Below are 24,235 nucleotides of genomic sequence, written 5' to 3' on the forward strand. Positions count from 1 at the left end.
TGCTAGCCCATTACTGATGTTCCTCAGGTCTCAGGCCTGGGGCCAGTTTTGTTTCACATGTTATCAGTGAGGATGAGGGGATCACTGAACCTCAGGAGGCTTTAACAACCCCCCGTTGGGTGGGACTGCTGGGGGACAGCAGGGCTCTGTGGGTGGACCTGGCCAGGCTGGGCTTCTGGGCCATGTCCAGCCATGTGGTGTTCAACAAGGGCAAGTACAGGGCCTGTGCTTGGGGCACGCCAACCCCACACACAGGGAAGGGTGCCTGGAAAGCTGCCCAGCAGAAAAGGCCCTGGGGTAGCTGACCACAAGCTAGTGTTGGGCCCAAGGGCCCAAGAAGGCCACGGGTTTCCTGGCCCTCGTCAGACCTGGGCAAGTGTCTGAACCTCACCTCCAATATTGCCCTCAGTTTGGGGTCTCTCACTACATTGAGTCATTGAGTGTGTAGAGAAAAGCAGCGAAGCTGTGAAAGGACTGGAAAACAAGTGATAGCATGCGAGGCAAGAGCCTCAGGTGGCATCAGAGAAGATTAGCCTGGACATCGGGAAGAATTTCTTCGTGCAGAGTTTGTTCAGGCGTTGGAATGGGCTGCAAGGGAGGTGGTGGAGTCCTGGAGGTATTTAAGATATGTGTGAACATGGCACTGAGTGACATGGGTTAGTGATGGGACTTGGTAGGTCAGGTTGGTGTTTGGACTTGGTGATCTGGAAGGACTTTTCCATTCTAAATGATTCTGTGATTCTTTGATTCTGGTTGCCAAACTCTGCACTTGTCATTGTGACCAAGTATATCAAACATATTTTTTATTTAATTTGTTATATAGCACCCAGAATTGTCAATACCTCTTCCACATCACTTCCACCTTTGGCTCATGGTTTCCAATGTGGGGTTCTGCACCCAGAGAAAGCCCTTTTGTGGAGCTGTGCTAAAGCTGTTCTTTTGTCTTCTTCCTAACATCCCATTTTGACCTGGAAAGGCAGGAAAAATTATTCATGGCCACAGTGTGTGGGGGTGAGACCCTGGGAGAGGGGAACAGGGCACTCTGGAGATGTGAAGCAGAGGCATTTGTCCAGCTCTGAGCACTGAGAGACTTGGGGGGAAGGAATCCAGTTGGCAGCAGCCCGCCAGCAGCCACGGCTTGGGCTGGCTCTCGCCTGACAGAGCTCCTAGCAAAGCACAGTCCTGCAGCAGGAATGCGTGAGAGTTGGTTTCCAGGCGGTGGCTGGATCAGCGCAGTAGGAAAAACCTGTCTCCCATGCTTAACGACCAAGTTTCCATGCCTTCAAAGCACAGATACACTCAGCTGAGTTCCTACAGCAACATTAATGAATGTTTTTCCCTTCTCTGTCTTTCAGGGATCTAAACTACAACGAGCTGTTGGAATTCCCTGGGGCTATTAGGACGCTGGGCCGACTGCAGGAGCTGTAAGATTTTCTATTTATTCCTTTTCAAAAGCATTCCCTGATGGAGAGTGACCAGTAAAGGGTTGCCTGTACTCTGACTTGGGGAGAGCACTCAGTCCAAGCCTTTCTTTTATCTTACCCAGCCATGCACATAAAAGCAGATTATCCCTTTGATTTTCATCAGCTCTAATCACCTCCCCATCACCCTCAGCACCATGGCTGGTGGAGGTGAGCGGGAAATCCCCCCACCTAGCTTGGAGCAGGTTCCTCCAACAGCTCTTCATTCCCCTTTAGTGTCTGATGGGTTCAAAGTCCCCAGACCGGGGCCATAACCATGGAGTTAACTGCGTTATTGTGAGGCCATGGCTTCTGCATGCCCTGTGCCATCTCCTCTGACATGCCTAAATGGTTTGATCTCTCTTAGGGCAAGATTATAACAAGGAATGCCAAGAATTTATGACCACTGTAGTGGCTATCTCTCTCTTCTCTAACTGGTCAGCCCGGGAGACACTAAAAATGGGAAAACACCCCAGTTAACAAAAAAGTAGAAGACCCAAGGGAGGGTCACACCTAGCTGACGTGGATCTGCAGTTCCTGTGGATCCTAAGAAATGTCAAACTGGTGACAGGCTGGAGTGGCACAAAAATAGCTGCTTTGGTGCTTCTTGAAGAGAAAATCTGACACTTTTTTTCATTTACTGGAATAATTTCTTGTCAAGGAGATTTCTCAGGCCACATATCATAATTACTCTGATATTCAAAATGAGAATAATATCCTTAATCCACTTTGGGATGACTTTTGAAATTCACATCACTAAATAAATAATCACTTCAAAGAGATGTCCAAGTGATAGCTAGAGCAGATTCTTCTGGGATGAAACAACCTGGGCATCACCCAGAGCCTGATCCTGTTGCTGGGTGCAGCATCCCATGGCTGCCATTCTCTGGCTTTTGTTGTACAAGAGATCAGGCTGTGGTCACAGAGCTCTCTTCTGATGCAAAAGTTTTCTGGTAGCCATTTCCTTAAGCTTAGCCAAAAATATCACTGCTTGATCTACAAATTCCTTAAAATCATGAGGGCCAATAGTTCATAGTAGGCTGCACTCTGGCTAACAGCTGTTGAGCTGTAAGGAAGAGACCATCGATAAAAATTGGAATTCCTGGATGGTATAAAAAAAGTGTATTTTGTACATTTGTTTCCTGTCCTGTTTCCTAGCCTGTAAAACCCTAAGTCCCTGTATTCCTGCTGTGTTAAGTAAAGTGACTTACAGATCACCAGACTACACAGAATAAATACAGCAGAATGAGGCCTTTGTCCTGCCAAAGAACAGACCTTGTTCACTTGCTGGGACAGGACAGAGCCTACATATCTTATTTTATGTGCGTTTTTTAAAGACTCTCTGCTTTTAAAATTGTTGAGGAAAAAATGGCATCTCCAAGCCTTTCTAATGCATTAATATTAAGATGTTTGTTTCTCCCAACAGTGGTTTTCATAACAACAACATCAAAGCTATTCCAGAGAATGCGTTTGTTGGGAATCCCCTCCTCCAAACAATGTAAGAAAATTAAACAGTGTTTCCTAAATCCTTATGTTCCCTGGAAAGAAGCGCTTCCTGATGTCTTTGGTTGGGATTTCTGATGGTTTTCAACTGACCACAATTTGACATTTGTTGTATATAGGCTAATGTAAGCTGAATTCAGCTCCTTCTCAGCTCTGCTCCAGCTTTTCTGCCACAGGTTCTCCTTTACCCTCAGCTGAATTCTGCAGCAGTTAACAAGGCTGATAGCAGTGAAGGAAGGGTAAATGGGAAATGCACAGAAACCGTGCAGATAACAGGATTTTCTAAGCCCTGGTTGACATCTGCCTGTACATTTTCCTCACATTCAGGACTCATGTCCCCACTGGGTCTGCCTATCTGAAGTCTCTCACAGTCAGTTGGGAGAAAGTACTTCTTCTAGGAGGTGATACAACTCCTAAAACTGGATGGATCCTACCAGAGTTCACTTCTCTCCACTGACTGTGACAGGTAGGAAAGATGCTGGTGCTGTGCATATGTAAGATCAGAGGAGGTGTCATTAAGTGCAAGGTGTTTCCCAGCAGGATCACAGCACTACAGACGGATTGAAGGAGGGCTTTGCATCTTTGTAGCCTGCCTCGTTCAGCAGAACCCTGAGGGACCCTTCCAGAGCAGCAGGATTTGAGACCTCAGATAACCGATGTTCAGCCAAAACAGGCTGGTGGGATAGCCTGGGGATATCTGGAAAAGAAGGGTTCCTCAAAGGATGGCCATAGCAATTTCTGCACAGCTTACTGCTAGTTGCTCCAAGGCTCTTGATCTGTAATAGCATCTTCTCCCGCACACACAGCAGAATCTAACAAGTTACTCATTTCCTTTGCAGCCATTTCTATGACAATCCCATCCAGTTTGTTGGACAGTCTGCTTTCCAGTACTTGCCAAAGCTACACACTCTGTAAGTTCACCAAACACATCCTCAAAGAGGTAACGCACTCCTCTGGGTGCAAGGAAGCAGATTTGCCACCATGACATTTGGGAGCAGTTGGGTCTGGGACCTCGGGCGGCTGCACTTGCTTCTGGGCCCTCTGCCCAACTCACTTCACCCTCATTTCTCTGCAGGTCACTCAACGGTGCAACGGACATCAAAGAATTCCCAGACCTTAAAGGCACCACCAGCCTAGAAGTTTTGTGAGTGGCAAATCTCTCCCTTTTACCCTGCTATTTGTGCTCTTCCCTCTTCAAGGCGGTCCAGGCTGTTTCAGTGAGGACAACTTTTGCAGTGCTCTGCCTCTCCCTGGTCACTCACCTCTCTGCTTCGTTTCACCCCTGTGGCTCCTGAAAGCAGCTTTCTTCTCCGTGAGTTGCTCTCTCGGTACTGTTGAGCATTCTCTGATCTTTTTCTTTTTTGTTTATTTATTTATTATTTTCTTCCTTTCCTTCTGTGTCTGTGAAGGAATGAGCCTTTGGGTGCAGTGCTTCAGCATGGTCTGTTGAGATCCAGTGCCTCGCTGCCCATCCCGGGACCAGCACTGGCAGTGCTGTGCAGGGGATGAAAATATCTGCTGTGTTTGCCACACATCTGCTGCCTGGGCTGAAGGCTTCCACAGCTAGTCTGGCCCCATCCTCACACACCCAGACCCAGGAGATCAGGCACCTGGAGGACATGCTGTCTCCAGCCACCCGTGGTTCTCCTCTGCAGGGCACTGGTCCACGAGCTGTGCTCAAACTTGGAGCACTGCTGAGCACTTGGGCCCAGGAGTGTGCCCTGCCTAGCCATGCCTTGCTGCAGGGAGCCAGGGACATGCCATCCATCCCCCCATGCACAGGTTTCTGAGGCAGTTGTGGCTCAAGGCAGATCACCAGTCTGGACAATGGGAAACTGGGACAGCAGAGTGTGCCTCGGAGGTCACAGCCACCTGCCCTGGGCATGGCCAAGGACACCAGTGAATTCAGTACCCAGAAGTGTCCCAGAATTTCTTTCAGGCACATTCACCTTTACCAGGTCCAGCAGCAGTGCCCATTTTCCAAGTCAGTTCTTGTTTCTCTCCGGGTATTTCATTATCTCATTGATGTTGTCTCTCCTGCCACCATGTGGGGCTGGTAGCTGGGCTTGCGGGTAGCAGAGTCTGTGCTCTGGCCCTCACCAACACCGTTTCTTCTCTTTCCTCCGCTCCTCTAGGACTTTGACCCGGGCAGGCATCCATTTACTCCCCAGAGGGATGTGCCAGCAGCTGCCCAGCCTCCGAGTCCTGTGAGTAACATAAGTTTCTCTGTCCTGTCTTGTCTTCAGAAAAGCACTGTCAGAACCCAGGCTTTCTCCTTGTCCAGCGCAGGGGGACTAGCTATAGAAGATCATCCCATGGTTCTTGTTCCTGTTACCTTTCCCATGGTGAAAACACCACCTTCTTGGATACTACCTTGACTTCTACATGTTCTTGAACCTGTTTGCCTTGTCCATCCCAGTATAGCCCCAGTGTGATGCTCTGGATGGCTGTAAGCAATAATGCACAGCCACATTTGTCTCCTGCTTGCTCTGCACCAGTAGGAACTGTCTGCCCTATGCAGAGGATAGAGAAGGTGCAACGGGCACCGGGTAAGAAGAGCAGCAGCATTTCAGCTATACAAATCACAAAAAACAGGGTTAAGTCACATTTCAGACAATGTCTTCCTGCCACTGTGGCTCCAGCAAGTGCCATCATCTTCACACCCCAGCAGAGAACACACCTGACCAGGTGGAGACCTGCAGGGCCTCCTGGCCCCAGCTGTGGTCCTTCACACAGTGCAGCAGTGGCAGATTGGGGTTTTTCTCTCAGTCTCCACATTGCTTTGGCCCTATCTGCTCAGCAAGGCACTGAAGGATGCTGAGTGGGAGAAGGTGCTTTTTTCTTAAGCTGGCACATGATGAAATCAGCTCCTCACTGACTCCTACATCTTCTCAGGAAGCACACCCCTTATTCCTGAGGTCCCCAACCTTTTCTTCAGTCAAAGACATCCTCAGGAAGTGAGTCATGAGCCAGATTTATACAAGTTTGGAGCCTTAGGGCAAGAAGGAGGCTTGCCTCTCATCAGTCTTTATACAAGCAAGCTGAAAATGAAAACAAGTTTGTTCCAGGAAAGCAACAGGAGTGAATTCCTGATCACAGAAGTTGGAAACAAGAAAAAAAGCATAAAAATAAAAGGATACAATTTGTAACTTAGCAGATCACAGCATTTTGGCTCCAGCTGTCCCTGTAGGGAAGATCTCTCAGCTTTAGACATCTGGACCAATTCAATGGACATCTTGCCACCAAAGTGTAGCCTTTGGAATGGCCCAGGCTATAGGGTCCCATGTGCTCAGTTTATGTTTGCAAGTTATCAGCCTGTAAACCTTCACAGCAGAGCCTGTACTTCATGTCTGCCCTTCCTTGTGAGCAAGCTTTTTTGGGGGGACACCCCACCTTGCTCCTTCTTCCTCTTTCCCAGTTAATTTTGCTGACATTAATTGCAATGCTTTCAGAGTTTGGAGAGAGGGCATATGGGCCAATGTTTGTGCGTGTTTACATCTCTCCTGCCTTTGAAATGTGTTGTCCTTCTGTCCCTTCAGAGCTAGCGGTTGTTCCTGCTGCTTTCCCCCATTTTAAATGCCCCTTGGCGGTTCGTCAGGTTAACATTACAACCGTGGCACATCTGAACAGAGACGATATCTTTAATGCCGTGTTTCTGCCGCCCCCCTGCTGCTCACCTCATGCTGCAGATTGTCTGCAGAGATCTTGCACAGTGGCTGTGGGACCCATCCTATGAGAACCAGTGAGAAGTGGTTGATGCTGCAGCTCTTTCTCTGCACTTGGGGACAGTCTCCAAAGCCAAACACCAAAATTTGGGTTGGTTTTTCCCTTCCTTCTCCTTCCCACCACAGAACACTTGTAGGGAGGGGGCTGGCAAAATAATAATAACAATAAAACAACAATAATTTAAATGTTTTAGTAGTAAAATATTGGCAGAAATAGGGAGTTGGAAGAAAGGCCAGATACAAATCTTTCCCCTGGGACACCTTTCCCTTGAGCAGCAATCCAGGCCCTGGCACTGAGGAAAAGAGATGATTTTAAGTGCTACCCCTCACTCAGCCCATTTTGGTTTTAATAAATTCATATCAAAGCTGTGCCAGGATAGTTTTTCCTCTGCCTACCAAGTCACTCTGCCTTGGACATCCCACAGGGCCATGCAGGAGCAGGAACAGGAGTTTGCTGGGAATCATTTTCAAGTGGCAGCACTTGAACAAACAGGGGCCAAGGATGCTCAGAGTCAGTAACGTCCTGTACGGACATTGCCTGTACCATGGTCCTTTCCTTCTCCCTGGGGAGATGCAGGGAAAGGCCAAATGGAGCGATAGGCAGGCAGCTTTGCTGTGCCAGGAAGGAGGCAAGGCAGCTGGCTGGCTGCTCGGCTGGCCAAAACCTCCCCAGGCTCTGAAAGCACATCTGCAGCTTTTGTGCGCTCACCCATCCACAGCAGCAGGATGGGAGCTCTGGCACAGGAAAGCACGGCTGTGCACAGCAGAAGTTGGCAGGGATGCATTTCACGGTTGACTTGGAGCTGGGGAGGAGCATGGCCTTGAGGAAAAACCCACCCCCAGCTGTAGAAGCAGCTCCTACGGTCTGCAGCTTGTGCTGGAGGGAGCTGGGCTGGGGCTGGGTGAGTGGGTGAGCCACAGCACAATGCTTGCAGAGCACAAAGATGCTCGGAGCCAGTGTCAGGTGTGTGCAGAGTGCAGATCTCCTCACCTGGGGGTCCTGTTCTCTTAGCTGTGCTCAGTATAAGTCATAGAATCATAAGAAAGAATTATAGAAGCATCAAATCATAGGATCATAGGGTGGTTGGGTTGGAAGGGACCTTAAAGATTATCCAGTCCACCCCCCTGCCAGAAGCAGGGACATGTTTTACGAGGTCAGGCTGCCCAAAGCCCCATCCAACCTGGCTTTGAACACTTCTAAGGATGGGAAGGCATCATCCCTCCCACTCCGGCAATACTTGCTTCCCAAGAGAGGGCTCAAGGGCACTCTCTTTTGATTTATTTTTTTTCCTAACATTTCCATGCTGATTTCTTCCCTGCAGAGAGCTGTCGCACAATAAAATCGAAGAGCTGCCCAGTTTCCACCGGTGTCAGCGGCTGGAGGAGCTGTGAGTAGAGACCTTGCTTGCACCGTGCTCTGGGGCAAAGGGGTCACTCCTGGAGGGAGAGGCAGCCCCCGAACACAAAACCCAGCCATCATCCAGCACTGGGAGGGCTGAGCACTGTAACTTGCTGTTGGCACTGCAAATGGGACAGAGCTCCACGCATTGCCCTTGTGCAAATATAGAATAAAAATACATTCCCTGTGCATAGGAGCTTAATTCACTTGAGGTTTTTCAGAGGTCTCAGACACGGCAAGCAGAAGTAGGATGTGACAGCACTGACATTTTGCTTTGCTAATTCAAGTTCCAGACATGAGCTAATCAAGAATGGGATTTATCCCATTCCATGCCATACCATAAACAGCTGCTTCAAGGAGTGGGCCCATACCATAGGTGCAAAGTGGCTCTCACCCACACTGCTTAGGGCTTGCCACTTCGTGGAGGAGAGTGATGCTTTGTTTATGAATAGCACTTGATCTGGGTCTCCTCTGGGCCCTGGGATGCACCCCCGTTGCTCCAAGACACAGTTATTCATGCTCAGTTTAAAGTGTCCAGAGACCTGAACCTAGAAACCCTGCAAACCCAACTAACAGAAGTTCTTGCCCTTTTTGAGGAAGTATATAAATATACCAGGAATATATATATATTTTTTGAGGAAATATATATATATATATCAAAATAACAGACTCCATGCTTTTACAGAATTCTGCAATCTGAAAGAATTGATGTGTGGGAGCAGCATCCCCACAAAAATACCACGAGAGGCTGTCCCTGCTCCCTGCAACACTGCAGCCTGCACACCCAGAGCAGTTCATCCAGCCTTTGCAAAGCCAGGCATTTGGGCGCTGTGAAATCACAGGAAAACTGGAGTCACACAGCTCTTGCTGCCTCTTTGGGAGCTCTGAGGACAGAGCTAGATCTGGAAGTATTTTTATTTATAAAAATAGAACATGTTTTAAAAAATAAAAGAAGTATCCAAATAGTGACAAACTTCCAGAATTCCAAACCTGTAATTTTACACATGGTACCTAAATTTCTTCTTACAGCATCTCATAATATGCCAAATTCAGTCTTAACATCAATATAAAAGCATAATAAATCCCTCTTTCAGTCTACTGAAGTCAGACAGAGTGTGTTTTAAATTACATTTTCTTACAGAATAAGAATTTGAACCCTTAAGCCCATTGTTATCATCTGTAAGACCCACTCCCACCTGATACCAGCATTCCTGCTGGGAAATAAGCTGAAAATAAGTCTGGTGGTGCAGCCTGGTATGCAAACACCCTGTGTGTGCCAGTCGCTCTGCTGTAGCTGCCAACGTGCAGGTTTTTACCTGCAACATGCAGGTGGTCCCTTGCAGCTAAATATCCTTGAATTATTTTTCACTGACTTGCCCCAATACTCCTGCTTCCCTCTCCCACTCAGTGCCCCTCTACCTGAGACCCCCAAATTTGTGCAGAGCTTCCTAAGCCCTCTCATTTGAAACCCTAACTAGAAGGATGAGCAATGCCTTTTTGGCTACATGGGACACTGAGAAACCACCAGTAGATTAGATGCAAGAGCCTCAAGCTGCTGCCTCTGAAACGTGAGTACGTGACCAAGCACCAGCTGAATCATTACAGCCATTGCTTATAGGTCCTTGTGAGCAAGTCTGAGATGATTCAAGACCATTTCTGAGTCTTAAAGGCAGGCTAGCTACCCAACAAATGCCCTGGGTAGAGTAAGAAGCAGTGGCTGTTGCCCCTTGCAGAAGGTCACATTTCTGCAGATCAGGGAAATCACAATTTTGAGGAACTTAGAAAAAAAAATGTTCACCGTCCTGAAGGTGACACAGGGTTGTGTTTGCTGACTTGTTGGCTCCAAGCCATCCTCTTTGGCTCTGGAGGAGGCAGGCACGGGGTGGAGCAGAGCAGGGAACCAGTGCAGCTTTGGAGATAAAGGGGAACCGTTAACCAGTGCACATCAAATGCCACTATGGCCTCAAAAGAAGAGGTTGCCTGGGCCCTGGAGCTGCCCATGGGAGAGAATGGCGTTGAGCTGCTTTGTTCCTGCTCTTTACCCCTTGAAATAAGAGCAGATTTTCCAGACACAAATGACTTCTTCTGTGATAGTTTGCTTCTGCTGCAGAGGGACAAAGATCCCCATGAAGTATGAATGCTGCCTTCAGCTATTTTCTCAGACCAGTTTCTGTTTTTTCAGTGGCCTCCAGCACAACAGGATCCACGAAATCAGAGCAGACACCTTTGTGCAGCTGATGGCCCTGCGCTCCATGTAAGTACCACCAGCTGTGGCTGGCAGTGGGGATGACCGGGCTTTTTGCTTGGGGAAGGGGAACTGTGAGCACTGAGCCAGGCTGATGTGGAGTTTCTCAGCCCCACTCCGTCTCTGTTTTGAGGCTTCACGTTCTGTCTGAAGCTGTCCAGTCCCTCCTCTACTTCCAGTCCCTTCCAGAACAGAGGAGCTGTGCTTAGGGCTCAAGCCATCTCCCTGGCTTCACTTCTGCATGCAGACACCCCTGTGAATGAACTCCTTGCACATCAGGCTTACTGCCCACACATACAGAAACTCCACACCACATGCGCTACCACACACTGCAACTCAAGTATTACATACTCCTAAATGCCCTTAGAGACATTGATGCATGGCAGGGATTTACCCCGGTGTGCATGAGCTCTAGCAGCCTTTTCCCTACGCAGCCTAGTCCTGGGCCATGCAGGAACACTCCTGGGCCTCACATCAATGCAGAGCATCTCATTTAAGTAGGAATTGTCTCCATAAAACTCAAAGAACATGTTAGTTGTACTAAGTGCACACAAGCATGCAGATACCATACGCACATAGTGACCTTGCAATAGACAGCTCACTTCTTAAGTGCTTGGCACCTTTCAGAAGCTAGTAAAGCTTTGTAGGGTGTGATTCTCTCTGAGATGTATGGAAAGAGCCCTTCAAGTGCAGATGGTCTTTATTTACTGTTCTGCTAGGCAATGAACTGAATCGCATAGAAGCTTTTTCCCACAGTGCAGCAATTTGAGTGTCATTTAATAGGCCACCGTTCCCAGAGATCCGTGTGTGTCATGGGACCACAACTGCACAGGAACATTCACGTACTACATGTAACACCACGGGCAGCACACAAATGCAAGCATGCTGCTGTCACAGGACAGTCACACAACACACAACTGAGCATGTGAGTTCTAGCATTTGTCTCTGGGTGCCTGTAGGAAAGGTTCATCTTACCCAGCTTCAGCCTTCTGCGGTGTGACACACACACCTGGGCTGGCACCCTGGCTCCCTTCTGCATGGGAGAGATGTAGAAAGATGTGGCAGGTTGCTCAGGTAGTCAGCCTTAGAGGGAGAAGAAATGGTTCCTGACATCCTGATTCCTGTCTGCTTATGACAGAGGGAGGTGAAACCTCTAGGTGAGATGGAAACAGAGGGTATGAGGTTATTGAGGTGCTTCAGTGAATCCTCTCCATACCCGTCCAACTGCACGTGACAGGCAACATGATCAGATGGCCTTGGTTCACCTTCCACACAGCTTCTGAACTTATTTGTCCTTGTCCTTCTCTGGATGCCCAGCAGCGTGACCACTTCAGAGATGCTCTGGCACTAAGGGCAGACCAAGAAACCTGCTTACTCTGTTAGAAACTACCCAGATACAGACTCAAACATTTGCCTCCAGGGAGCTGCAATGAGACAGAACTCACTGCCAACCAAGGGACTACAGATTCCACACTCGTTTGCGTCAAAGCCCTTGCCCAGGCCAGTGTCAGCAGCTTCACTCTCCTGCTCTGCACCCCTCTTACCGGCCTGTCCTTGCCTTGCAGAGACCTGAGCTGGAATTACATCCAGTTTATTCACCCTGAAGCCTTTGTGACGCTGCACTCTCTCACCAAGCTGTAAGTTGCGGTGATATTTCTTTGCCAGTCATACCTGACCTGCTGTGGGGGCTTCCCCAGGGAAACAGATGCATGGGGCAGATATGTGCACAGGGAAGTAAACATCACACAGAGCTCTCAGCATGGGTCTTAACCCCTGCCCCTCATTTCCCCCAGGGATCGCAGTATCCCCTTAAACTCCAGAGGACCCTGGGCTCATGCAGCACCCAGCCCCATTTCAGCCACACATTTTGGGAAGAAAGCAGGAGACAGCATGCCTCTCTGAGCCACTGATGGCTGAGATACCACCAGCACAACCTGACCGCGCTCTACCTCTCTGCTTTTCCTTCACAGGGACCTGACTGACAACCAGCTGGTCACGCTGCCCCTGGATGGTTTGGGTGGACTGACCCATCTGAAGCTCCAAGGCAACCCGGCGCTCTCTGAGCCCTTCACCAAGGAGAGCTTCCCCAAAATGAGGTACTGGTTGTGCCCTGGGCCTTGTTCACTCTTTCCCTTCTGGCTCTTGATGCAGTCTGTATTTGTTTATATCAATCAGCCTCCTGCTTTCCTTGTTTATCTCATGCTTTCCTCCATCCTTTCAGGCCAATAGGTTGAGGAAGCTTCATCTGCTGCTAACAAGCCTCATCTTTCAAAGTCTTCCATGGGAAAGCGATGATGCGCTTCTGGGCCTGCCACCCCCATCCCCAAACGCACACACACAAGCGGAAAGCATGGAGCAGGCCCAGCTCAGGGCTTCTCTCAATGGAAAACATTCCCAGAAGCCAGTCCTAGCTAATGACATCCAGCTTTCCTTCAGTAAACTCTGTTTGTGTGGCCGTGTCTTGTCTGCTATGGATTAATGAGGAGCCCGAAGGGGTCAAACAGAGCAAGACAAGGCTGCAAAAAGCTTGGAGTACAGTGCTGCACCGCAGACTCTGGCTCTCCCTTCCCTATCTTAGCAGTGGGTCTCCAGCACAGCACATAAGGGGCCTACAGTGCAGGTGACTCAAATTTTCCCCAGGTAAAGCCATCTTTTGCATGGGTCTTCCAGGCAGTTCCTTGGGAGCCAAGGATGCATGAGCTGATGCTTCCAGCCATCCAGTACAAGCCGAGGGCTCCCAAGGCTGGAGCTCCTCACCTTTAGGCAAATCCTCAAAGGCCACTGTATCAGTGCTGGGCTTAACAGCTCAGGTCTTGTGAAAAGCATTGATCTGTCACTTGGGTTTGCCTTGGCAGTAGCGGCTGCAGCGTGATCTCTTGTGACTATTCTGACTCATCATGGCTGGTATCTGCTGCATGACTGCTTTCCAAATGGCAGGGGATCCCAGAAGCTTCTGGAGGGCTTTCCACACCCAGGATGGCAGTCCTCTGAGCAGAGTGGGTCGAATTCAGCACTTCCAGGAGCATTCCTCCTCTGAACCAATTCCACTAACATCTGTGGGGCTGGTTTGGATTTCTACCAGAGACACCAAGACTGAGGGAGTGGTGCATTGAAGCAAGCCAGGCAATAGATCCGTTAACATTCCCTAAATTTTGGGGTACTGCCACTAAGTATTTTTATTCTTAGGACATATGTGTGGAGGAATCATCTGAGAAAGATTCTTAACCATCCCGGGAGGATCTGTATCTCCCTACCACCTTTCAATAATAGGATTTAATTTGGAGCTTATAACAGGAAGCAAGCTTGTATACAGAGTTTCCATAGCGTCCCGGGGCTCAGCCAGAAATGTTTGGGAACTTAAAACAAAAGCATATTTTTAGAATATAGAGTTTCACCATATTTACTGATCTTGTCAGAAAATCTTAATTGTCTAGAAAACCTGAGGTTCCTTTGACTTCATCGGCAGTCTTTCTGGCTTTCAGCAAGGAAGCGGGAGTTTTCTATCTTTAAAGAAGATGCAACTTCTCACTGACAGCCTGGTATTTCATCCAGATGATGTTCAGCTGCTGTTTAATTAACCTTGTAATACATACTGTAATTGACAACAAAGAATTCTACTTTCAGGGCAACCAGACAGTAAAATAACCTGCTACATTTAAGATACCTGAGATTCCCCTGCCCTGACTGGCAGGGGTGAGCCTTGGTCATGGAACTAGAGCCTGGAGGTGCATCTCTGACCTTCAGCAACAAGTAAAGAGGGTCCTTGCACTTGCTTAAGCTCTTAGGAAGCTCCTTGTCCTGAACAAAAGAAAGGATGTTCAGCAAAATGATGGTCTTGGGGTAAAAACTGAAAACTCCACATGCAGAGGTTGTGCTTACGGCATATAGCTAGCAGGCATGGGAGAGCAAGGCTATGTCAGTCTATGGAGAACCACGCAAAGGTTTTGAGGAATTATCCAGGAACTTTAGTGGTTTCCAAACCTGGTGTTTGATGACAAACAGACAGCATCTTAAGCACCAAAAGTGAGGCAACCTGGAAGCACTGTGGCGTGATTAGGGTCCACACTCTGTCCTGTCTGGAGTCCCTTTCAACATAGAAAAGTCCTGCTCCAGGGTAGCCATCAGCCATCAAGTTGCCCTTTGGCACATGAAAATTAAGCACAAAATGCAAAGCAATAGAGTCAGATCACCTAAAAGTTCTGTTTTCCCCCTTCGCAGAGTCCTAGAGGTACCTTACGCCTACCAGTGCTGTGCCTATGGAAGCTGCAGTGGCTTCTTCAAGGTGTCCAACCAATGGGAGGCAGAAGACATGAGCCCTGAAGAGGAAGATCCCCACAAGAGGACCATGGAATTCTTTCCAGGTCATGCTGATAACCACTGTAAGTAGGAATACAGTGAGCACAGTATAGGGCTAAACTATGCGTGGCAGAAGTGGCTCCACGGTTGAAGCTGAACAGCACTTTCTGTTCCAGTGTCAATTTATTCTGTGCTCCAAAATGTACTTCTGCATAAACCCCCATGAAATCTGTTGCACATGGCTATCCGAGGAGCGTGCAAAGCACATCTCCTGCACCCACAGACCCACAGCACATCGGCAGCTCCAAGATGAAATCTGGTCTGATCCCTTTACAAGGGAATCTCAGAATAACACAAAGAAAATCATGAGCTCCTTTGGCCCCTCTGTAACTGCTGGAGAGTGGAAATATCATTTCAGGACACAGCTTGGATGCTGTATTTGTTTATATGCTTGTGTAAATATAGAGGCCACATGCACTTCCAAGGTCTGAAACGCCCTGTAGGCAAAACCACATCATGCTTGGTGCCTGCAGGAGATGGGGAGAGGACCAAGTCCCTGAGGAGTGGTGCAGCTGCACTTTGCCCACATGCTCCTGGGAACACCTCACACCCAGCCACAGCCAGGGGATCTGTGCCTCCTGACCCAGCCAGCGAGTGAGTCACAAGCCCTGCGTCCCTCGCTCCTGCCATCTGCCCTGTCCTGATCCTTCATGGTCTAAGAATAAGCCTTAGCAATGTAAAAAGTCCAACCAGAGGCTAGCAAGTGTGATTCCTACTTGCATGATATGGCTTCAGGAAGCGTGGTAGACTGGTGGTTGTTGCTGGGCAGACAGTACAGAGGAGGCGTATGTTAAGGTCATTGCTGCAGGAATTTCTTCGCCGCCGGGTTAGTTTTTCCATCATCAATGCAGCCCATACTTTAATGATCCTTGTGCATATAGTTGGGGTGTTTGCCCAACAAATTATAGTGTCTTCAATGAAACTGTGAAGAGACCTGGTTTGCAGCCAGGGACCATAGTGCTGCTTACAGACCTGGTCCTTCTGGTCACCAAACGCTGAAGCTATTTGCTGTCTTGAAGCATACGCTGCCCTGGCCCTGACAAGCGACCAACACCCTCCACAGGCCTCCAAACCAGTCTCAATCCCATGGATTATATGTGTGCTCAGGAGATATTAGGACCAGAGGGGAATGCTGAGTGCTTCTAAAATGTGCCAGATGAGACTCTTAACAGCTCGTAAAAGCCCACATTTTCAGATGTTAAAGCACTGGGTTTGTCTGAAATATCAAACCACAGCCGTACAAACATGGAATGCAGAAGAACGTCCTTTCTCACTATGCACAGCTTTCACGGATCATTCTCCCTGCCATTCAGCAACACATGGGCTATTCTTGGCGATTAGGGTTTTGTGATGTTGCTGTCTTACTTAATTAATTGTTGCTTTATTTATGTTCCCAATGCTTCCTTTCAGATGGCCACCAGTGGTATTTAACTCTGTTATATGAGTTGTGTAACAGTTCCTCCTTAAGGAGGAAAAAAGCTCCCAAACATTCCTTCCCTGCAAGAGAGAAAGTGGCCTCATTACAAGAAAATCACTCCATTTTTTTTTTTCCCTGCAGTGTACACCAGGCTTGTCAGGGCACTTGGGTGCTGTGGGAGAACTTGAGAGGCACGGGGCACGCTTCCAGATAGCCAGACCCTCTTGTCCTCGAGTAGCGTTTCCAGCAAGGGACTGAGGACCCATTTACAAAAAAGTCCGCAGAACCTCACAGCTGGATGGTGAGAGGTGACTGGTCCCAGACCAGCTGTGTGGGGATGAGAAACGGGTGCTGCCCCCAGCATATCCCAGCCATCAGCCAAGCCCTGCGCCCAAGCGAGCATCTGAATTCCAACCGCAGGGTGCCAGAGGCTTCATGGACCCCAGGGCTGGCAGCTCTCTCCCACCCTCCCAGGGCCCTGGAGATATGGGAACACCACCTGCCACCTGGGGGACACCACCCAAGGTTGTCCGTTCACGTCCAGCTGACAGCCACCTGAGGGCCAAAGGAGTGTGCTTAGCGTGTCATCGCATCACTCGGTCACTCTGTCACGACAGAAGTTTCCAAAACTTTTGCTGCTTGGATTATGCCTTTCTGGATTATGCTTGGTGGCCTTTAGCAGATGCCCCTGACCCAAGCCCGTCCCCTGTGGCTGGGCAGCAGCCCCGATGGCTCGGGGGCTCATCACACAGCACGGCCACACTGTGCTCTCCGGCCGATCCCTCCTGCCACCCTCCCAAAACTGGCTGCAGAGGGAGGATAGGGAAAGTGCAAATGCTCCCATTGCTGTGGGGCACTTCCCTCACTGTCCCAGCACCCCCTTGGGGACGACTGGTTTGAGGATAGAAGGGGATATATTTACTTAAAAGCATATGTTTGCAATAAGGGAACAAAGCTACAGAAAGCGAGAAGAGAACACACTTGGATGGTTATCCTTGACAATAAGACACTGCTTTAGTGTCTAGCATCTCCATTAGCTTGTAAAGCCATTTAACTTCTGCAACTGTTCAGCAAGCCCTGGAGGGCCCTTAGAGCTACTCATTTCCTATTTCTGTCATTCAAGAAGGTTACTCAAGTACCCCAAAAGTACCTGTCCAGGCCCCTTGCAGCCACCCATGCCCTATCTCCAAGGAAGAGAGCAATTATCTGCAAAACCTAAGTGGTGCTGCCCTTGCTAAGGCAGACAATACAAAATGAGAAGAAGCATCCAGACCAATGTTTTCTTTTCTACCCTTTTTCCAGCAATTCTCCTCCTTTTCCTCCCACTTCACTGTTCCTACGGCCTGCTGGGAACCATTAAAACTGAAAGGACAATACTAGCAAAGTTGTTTTTTCCACAAAGCCTCAGAAAGTGGAGGTGCTGTGGCAAAATTGTAATAAATAAGGGCTACTTCAAAAACAATACAGTCTGCCTTGATAGAACAAAAAAAGTCATTTTCAACTATCAACAGTTCGCAGGCTGGGGGAAATACTGATTTCCAGCAGAGAGAGGTACATTTTCTGCTTTGAATCCTGCTGTGCTGGCCGAGGATTACTCTGCAATTCACAGCTAGCTCAGTAGTCCAGGCAAAACAAAAGATCACTGCCTTCACCTCATGCAAATGTTTAATCTACACTTAAAATCATCCCTTGTGCATTCTGGTCTTTTGAAGAGAAAAGGGATGGGGGCAGATTTTGTTTGAACATTACCATGGGCTGGGTGGCAGGGGGGCACAGAAAGTGCAAGTCTCCACATTGATTTGAGTATTGGGGCTGCACATCACAGCCTCTGCGCTGTGGATGGAAAAGACACTGGAGATTTATAAGACTATAAAATACAAGGAGGAAATATTTTTCCATCCCACTGTGAGGGTTTTCTTGCCAGACTCCAGGACAGCAGTAATATTTCAACTTATACAGACAGATTTTAAAAATGGCATTTTTTTTTTCCAAAGCTCACTTGAAGTTGAGAAAGCCACAATGCTTGTCAGGAGGCACTAAAGATAGTACATTATTTGTCATCATTCTTTAATCAAATAATCCCAGTCATGTTTTCAAGCACAGGCAGGGAGCAGATCTCATGAGAGGCACCACTTCAAAGCAAAGTAGGCATCCAACCCACTTCGGTTAGCCACATCTTCAACGCTGTGAAAACTCACCTTCCTGGTGAGCTGTCACAGACTGGCTGGGTACAGCATCCATCACAGCACCCGATGCAGAGTTCATTGTACAGCCACAGATCTGGTCCAAGCTCCCTGGCTATCAGGCGAGCAGAAAACACCAAAAAAAAAAAGTCTTTCCCCTTCCTCCTGTCCATAGAAAACCTTCCGGCGTTCCCCGCTGGGAGCAAAAGGCTGTGCTGGTGCCATGGGTGGGGATGGTGCAGCAGGACAGCAGCTGTCCTCACTGTGCCCTTCCCAGTGCTGTGAAACTGCAGTGGTTTCAGAGAGGGAACAGGAAACAAAGCAGAAAAGCATGTCTTGGAGTAGACTAGGAGGATGCTATTCTCCTTGGTGGTGACCTACACCATGATTTTGGCCCACAGGCACATGGAAAACATATCTGAGATCTTGCCCAATTCTCTTCCAGCAGCTTCTCCTTCAGCCAGGGAACCTCCATCTGACCCTCGGAGCACCCAAGCACTGCTCAGGGTGCAGCTCCAGAGGGATGTGGGTGCTGGCTGGGCTCTGAGCACAGTGCCGTCTGGTTTCATAAATCCCATGGATCCAAAGGCTGCACACATGGAGCATCAGTCTGCCTTTAAGCAAACCCAGGACTGGGAACCTCCAGGGTTGCAAGCACGACACTACAGTCTCAAGAAATCATAGGCTATGAAATAAAGCAATGATGCTCTGTCTTTTTTTCTGCTGAGCCATTTGGTGGTAGCGGCAGTTGCTAACAATTTTGTGCTGCAAGTAGAGGCTGAGAGTTGTCTTTGAACAGAGCTCCAAAGTTGATGAACTAACATCGGACAAGGCCTTCCCAGAGAGCTTCCATTTATGAGATGCATTTGAAGGCTTTGTTTTCTGTAACCACATAGGCTAGAGCATTTCTTTATTTTTTATACAGCATGCTGGGAGGAGGGATCTGCAAGTCACACAACTCTGGGATCTGGGGTTCTTATGCTTCAAATGTTGGGAGTAGCCTAAAAACAGAGGGGTTGGCCACACTGCAACCCGCCAACATTTACAAAACATCCCCATGCCTTCTTCTTTCCCAGCAGTGACTGCAGGGGACAAACTGGGCACCAGCAGATACTTTGAACAAATGGGCTGGGAAGTGGCTGGGAAGGTCTATGTTGAGGACAGGCAGTGAGAAAAGCATCTGGCCCAGCTAGCCCTGATGGCCCTGCTCGTTCTTCTTCAAGCACTGTTTCTCTCTTCTTTTCTCCCAGATGACCTAGATGCGGATGACCTCCAGCTGGACCTTGAGGAGTCAAAGCTGCACCCCACTATTCAGTGCACACCCAGCCCCGGTGAGCAGCCAGGGAAACCTTTTTCTTTGAACACAGCTGGACTCCTTCAAGCAGCTCTAAATCCCCAGTCTCCCGTGACCCTTCCTGAAGTGTTTCACAGCCATGAAGACCACAAGCCTGAAATGCTGGGCTCTGGCCAGTCTGGGGACAAGTGAAGAGGACAACTTCCTTCTCCCACTTGGATGTAACTGCCCTCCTACAAGGAGGAAACAACGGCATTGTATCCCTGACCAGGGGGGTTACTGTTGGATGCTCCTTTCCAGCCTGTGGCATTCATTAGGCATTGGGCTGGTGGGGCCAGGAAAGGGCTGGGACTTGGCCACTGCGCTGAGCAGCACCGCTAGAGCAGCGTGGCAACTTCTTGGTTTAACTTTGGGTTTTGTTTTCTTTCAGGTCCCTTCAAGCCTTGTGATCACCTCTTCGAGAGTTGGATCATCCGCCTGGGAGTCTGGGTCATTGTTCTGGTTTCGGTGCTGTGTAATGGGCTGGTCATCCTGGCTGTCTTTGCCTCTCCCAGCTACCTCTCTCCAGTTAAGTTCGTCATCGGCTCCATAGCTGGAGCCAACATGCTGACCGGCATTTACTGCAGTATGCTAGCCCTCGTTGACGCCCTGACCTACGGCCAGTTCGCAAAGTTCGGCGCCAGGTGGGAGACTGGCACGGGCTGCAGGGTGACGGGGTTCCTGTCGGTGTTTGCCTCCGAGGCTGCCATATTTCTGCTGACGTTGGCTGCGGTGCAGTGCAGCATTTCAGTCTCCTGTGTGCGGGGCTACAGGAAGGCACCCTCCATAGGCAAGGTCAAGGCCGCAGCCCTTTGCTGCCTGCTGCTGTCCTCTGTGGCTGCAGTTCTGCCTCTTTTCTCTATTGGGGAATACGGAGCATCCCCTCTGTGCCTCCCGTATCCCATCCCAGATGGGAAACCCGCCACCCTGGGCTTCACTGTGGCCTTAGTGATGACAAACATGCTCTGTTTCCTGACTATTACGGGCACCTACATCCGACTCTACTGCAACCTGTTGAAGGGGGAGTTCAGCGCTGTCTGGGACTGTGCCATGGTCAAACATGTGGCCTGGCTGATCTTCACCAACTGCCTCCTCTACTGCCCAGTGGCCTTCCTCACCTTCTCTTCCACGCTCAACCTCTTCCTCATCACCCCAGAGGTCATCAAATCCATCCTCCTTGTGGTCCTGCCCCTGCCCGCCTGCCTGAACCCCTTGCTCTACCTGCTCTTCAACCCCCACTTCAGAGATGATCTCCGCCTGCTGAGGCAGAAAAGCCAAGACAAGGGGAGCTACCCCCAGTCCTGTGGGGTCGACGACATGGAGAAAAGTTCCTATGACTCCACCCAGGCTCTGGTGAGCTTCTCTGACATCGACCACATATTCGAGACACCCGATCCCCTGGGAGTGCACCCCATCCTCGACAGCTACAGCTTCCCCTCCATGACGCTTGTCCCCTGCCAGCAAAGGGTGGGCACCAGGGGGAAGGAGAGGGGCTATTCCGAGCACTGCCCCTGCCTCAATGACAGTGAGGTGCTGATTGCTTCAGAGAGCCGAGATCCAGCCGGCAGCAGCCTCCGGATAGCCTTCTTCCCCTCCCCACCCACGCCGCCCTACACGTCTCACTTATAAACCTCGGAGTAGCCATGCCCAACAGCCCCACACCACACACTGAGGGCCAGCCCCAGGGCTGGGTGGCCAGCAAGGTGACAGCAGGCTGCTCCGTGTCAAGCCCCAGTACAACCCATCTACCCTCACCCCCCCAACATATATGCCTGGGCAACAGGCACCGCACCGCCAGCTGCCACTCGCCTGGAAGGGCTCCGACTGAGCTCCAGACACTCAGGGCTGGCCAAGGGAGGAGGCAAACCCCCTGCGCATGTGTTTCCCCTGCTAGGGACTGTGTGGGAGAGAGCCCCACCAGCTCAGGAAATGGCTCAGGGAGAGCCTCCTCCTCGTCATCCTGACGCACCACGAGCCAGGAGGAGCCTGCAGCAAAATCGAGCGTGTCTTCTCGAGGCAAAGACATCTCAGCAAACAAAAGCCATTGCTCTGTGGCAGAAGTAATGTGGAAGTGGCTGTCTGTAATGATACGGCCACCCACAGGGACCCCAGGCCTTGTCTTCCAGGGTCTTCTGCAGGCCCCGCAGGCCCCTGGCAGTGGGTTTGTGTCTCCCTCACACCATCAGCTGGAAAAGCAGAGGAAATGGGTTACAAGCGGTGCACTCTGTGTGCCTGAGGTTTGGATGGCTTCCATGTTGGGAGGCTCTGCCTCACCCACTGAGAGCCTCACCATTAGGCAGGACCCAAGCTTTGAGTCACTACCAGGAGCTGGGGATGCTCAGCCCTTCTGTCAGTCTGGCCCTCCGTGTCTAACAACGGGTCTCAGAACCCCAAAGCAGCCAAATCCAAATTCCTCCCCAGAAAAACCTATGTAGTTTGCCTGAGGTCACCTGGCCAGGGTGCCCAGGGGACACAGGGCTCCCTCCATCTTCATCGCACCCTCCACCTTCGCACGCCTGGCTCCTGGTGAGGTGCAGCAGGGATGGGGCCCGGCTCATTCACTGCCCCCAAACCTCACTCCTGCAAGGGGCTGACAGTTGTGGGGTACAGGGTCCCCCCACAGAACAGCCAGTCCCCTATTCTGAGGAGGGAACAGAAATCAGCCTTGTGGGACGATGGTGTCAGGAGGACACAGGCCACTGCGAACAGTCTTGAATTTGCTCCCTGAAGCTCAGGGATCTCCCAAATCCATCCTCTCCATCACAGTCCCTCCCACTGCTGCCCAGCACAGCAGAGAGCCCCACGGCCAGAGCTCAGGCCTTGGGCAAAGCTTTGGTTCTGCTGACATTACTGCAGCTGTATAAGTCATTCATTCCTGTGAGATAATAAATGAGCCCCGTTGCTGACCAGTGGCTGGTTTCTGTCCTCTTGCATGTGAAAAGCACCTTGTTGGTTCATTCAGCAGCTGTCTGCCTGCCTTTCCCAGACAAACCAGGGCTGACGGGGCTTGGATGTTGTCTGAATTGCTTGAGTGAAGGCTATGGAATTGCCTTGTGTTCACAGGAGCTGGCACCATCCTCACCATCCCTCTTCTTGAGAGGGATGAGCCAAACCGCCTGCCACTACGCAGCAGGATCACAACACCAGTGTCCCTCTCTAGACCCTGTGGCCCCCTGGCTGCACCCCCTGATCTGCATCTCGGCTGCATCTAGTGTCTGAGCTCACGAGCAGGATGGAGTCTGCTGCATGGCAGTTTAGGGACATCATAGAAAAGGGTCTTCTATGCAAAGACACACTCCCCAGCCAGAGCCTATCTCTGCTTCCCATCTCTGCCCGTTAGCCCTGTAGTCTTATATTGAGAAGAACGACTCAAGAGATCAGCAATAAATCAGAGGAATGAGGTCCAAAGCTTAGAGAAGAGAATGGGAACCCCAAATTTAGGTACAAAATCCAAAGCTCTGCTATGGAGTCTGGGTGGGAGCTATGAAAAGTAAGCCCTGTGGTAGTACTCGAATCCTGATCCAGACTTCTGACATCCGACGGATGATCAAAATCAATTCTCATGCTCATCACATTAAAAATACTAGAATACTGGAAGGCAGCTGCGTTTGATGGAGAGTCATGTCAGGGGACATGCAAGCAGTACCTGCCCTCTGTGACTGGTGCCAGCAGGGAAATGGCACATGCCCTGTGAAAAGCTGTGTTGTAAAAGGACAAGGTACTTTTAGGGGAAGGGGATGTATGCAACTAAGAGAAGGATAAAGCAGTTTAGGTCTGGGCTCCCTCCCTGTAGCAAGATAGTTCCTGGGTGGCAGAGGTCTGGCTGCCAAGCAGCCCCAGGGAGCAGCCAGGGTGTCACAGCGTTCTTTGGGCAAGTGGAGCTGGGCTGCGAGGCCCAGCACAGTCAGCGTGATAGCCTGGGTGGGCGATCCCTGCTCAGCCGGTGGTCCTGGGCCCCTCTGGCACACCGAAGGGTGCCAGGAGCTTTGCATATGTTGCCTGCAACATCCTGAGCGAGCAAAAGGGCAAAGAGGTGTCAGGTCACGTTGAAAGGGAGGAGAACATGGCCACGCCGCCATGTGGGTGACATTTTGGCTGATGCAGCGTGTTCCAGGCAGAGGCCCTCTGGCTAGCTGGAGGACATGTGGAGCTTCTCTGGAAGCCATTGTCAGGGCTGGGCACCTTTGAGGTTTCCCCTGCACGTCAGCAAGGCAGTGTCAGGACACCCTGAAGGGGAGAGACAACATATTTGAGTGAGGATTTTGGCCCTGAGGGACCCGGAAGCATTGTCTAACAGGACAATGTAGGGACAGTTGTAGGCACTCTCGGATGTCAATTTTTCACTTGTCCAGCCCTCATGGCTGTAGACGTGCAACTTCTCTGAAAGAAAACCAGTGAAGCAAGCACCCTACGGTATTATTTTTTCAATCTCATTGTTTTTTCCACCAGCATTGTGATTTCTGGAAGCCTGAGCCATGATTCAGAACTCACAGGACGGCAGCACTGCTGTGGCCACAGAAATGCAAACGATGAGAAGCAAGCTCATCAAGAGCATCATCGAGCTCATCAAGCAAGCTCAACAAGAATGTCCTGTGCTTCAGACAGTGTCCATCA

The 24,235-nt window shown here is 50.0% G+C and overlaps 1 protein-coding gene across 1 annotated transcript in view; it reads left to right on the top strand.

The window, feature by feature from the left end:
- Positions 1-22,511, top strand: part of LGR6 (leucine rich repeat containing G protein-coupled receptor 6) — a 125,462-nt gene extending 102,951 nt beyond the window's left edge. The window contains exons 7-18 of the mRNA XM_032203143.1: positions 1,356-1,424; positions 2,887-2,958; positions 3,803-3,874; positions 4,039-4,107; positions 5,099-5,170; positions 8,011-8,076; positions 10,270-10,341; positions 11,898-11,969; positions 12,303-12,428; positions 14,551-14,711; positions 19,539-19,619; positions 20,013-22,511. Coding sequence (XP_032059034.1) covers positions 1,356-1,424; positions 2,887-2,958; positions 3,803-3,874; positions 4,039-4,107; positions 5,099-5,170; positions 8,011-8,076; positions 10,270-10,341; positions 11,898-11,969; positions 12,303-12,428; positions 14,551-14,711; positions 19,539-19,619; positions 20,013-21,250 — 2,170 coding nt within the window. The 3' untranslated portion in view covers positions 21,251-22,511. The remainder of the gene's footprint in view (positions 1-1,355; positions 1,425-2,886; positions 2,959-3,802; positions 3,875-4,038; positions 4,108-5,098; positions 5,171-8,010; positions 8,077-10,269; positions 10,342-11,897; positions 11,970-12,302; positions 12,429-14,550; positions 14,712-19,538; positions 19,620-20,012) is intronic.
- Positions 22,512-24,235: the final 1,724 nt, after the last annotated feature.

The sequence above is a fragment of the Aythya fuligula genome, chromosome 25 (genome assembly GCF_009819795.1).
Source record: "Aythya fuligula isolate bAytFul2 chromosome 25, bAytFul2.pri, whole genome shotgun sequence".
NCBI classification, from domain to species: Eukaryota; Metazoa; Chordata; class Aves; order Anseriformes; family Anatidae; genus Aythya; species Aythya fuligula.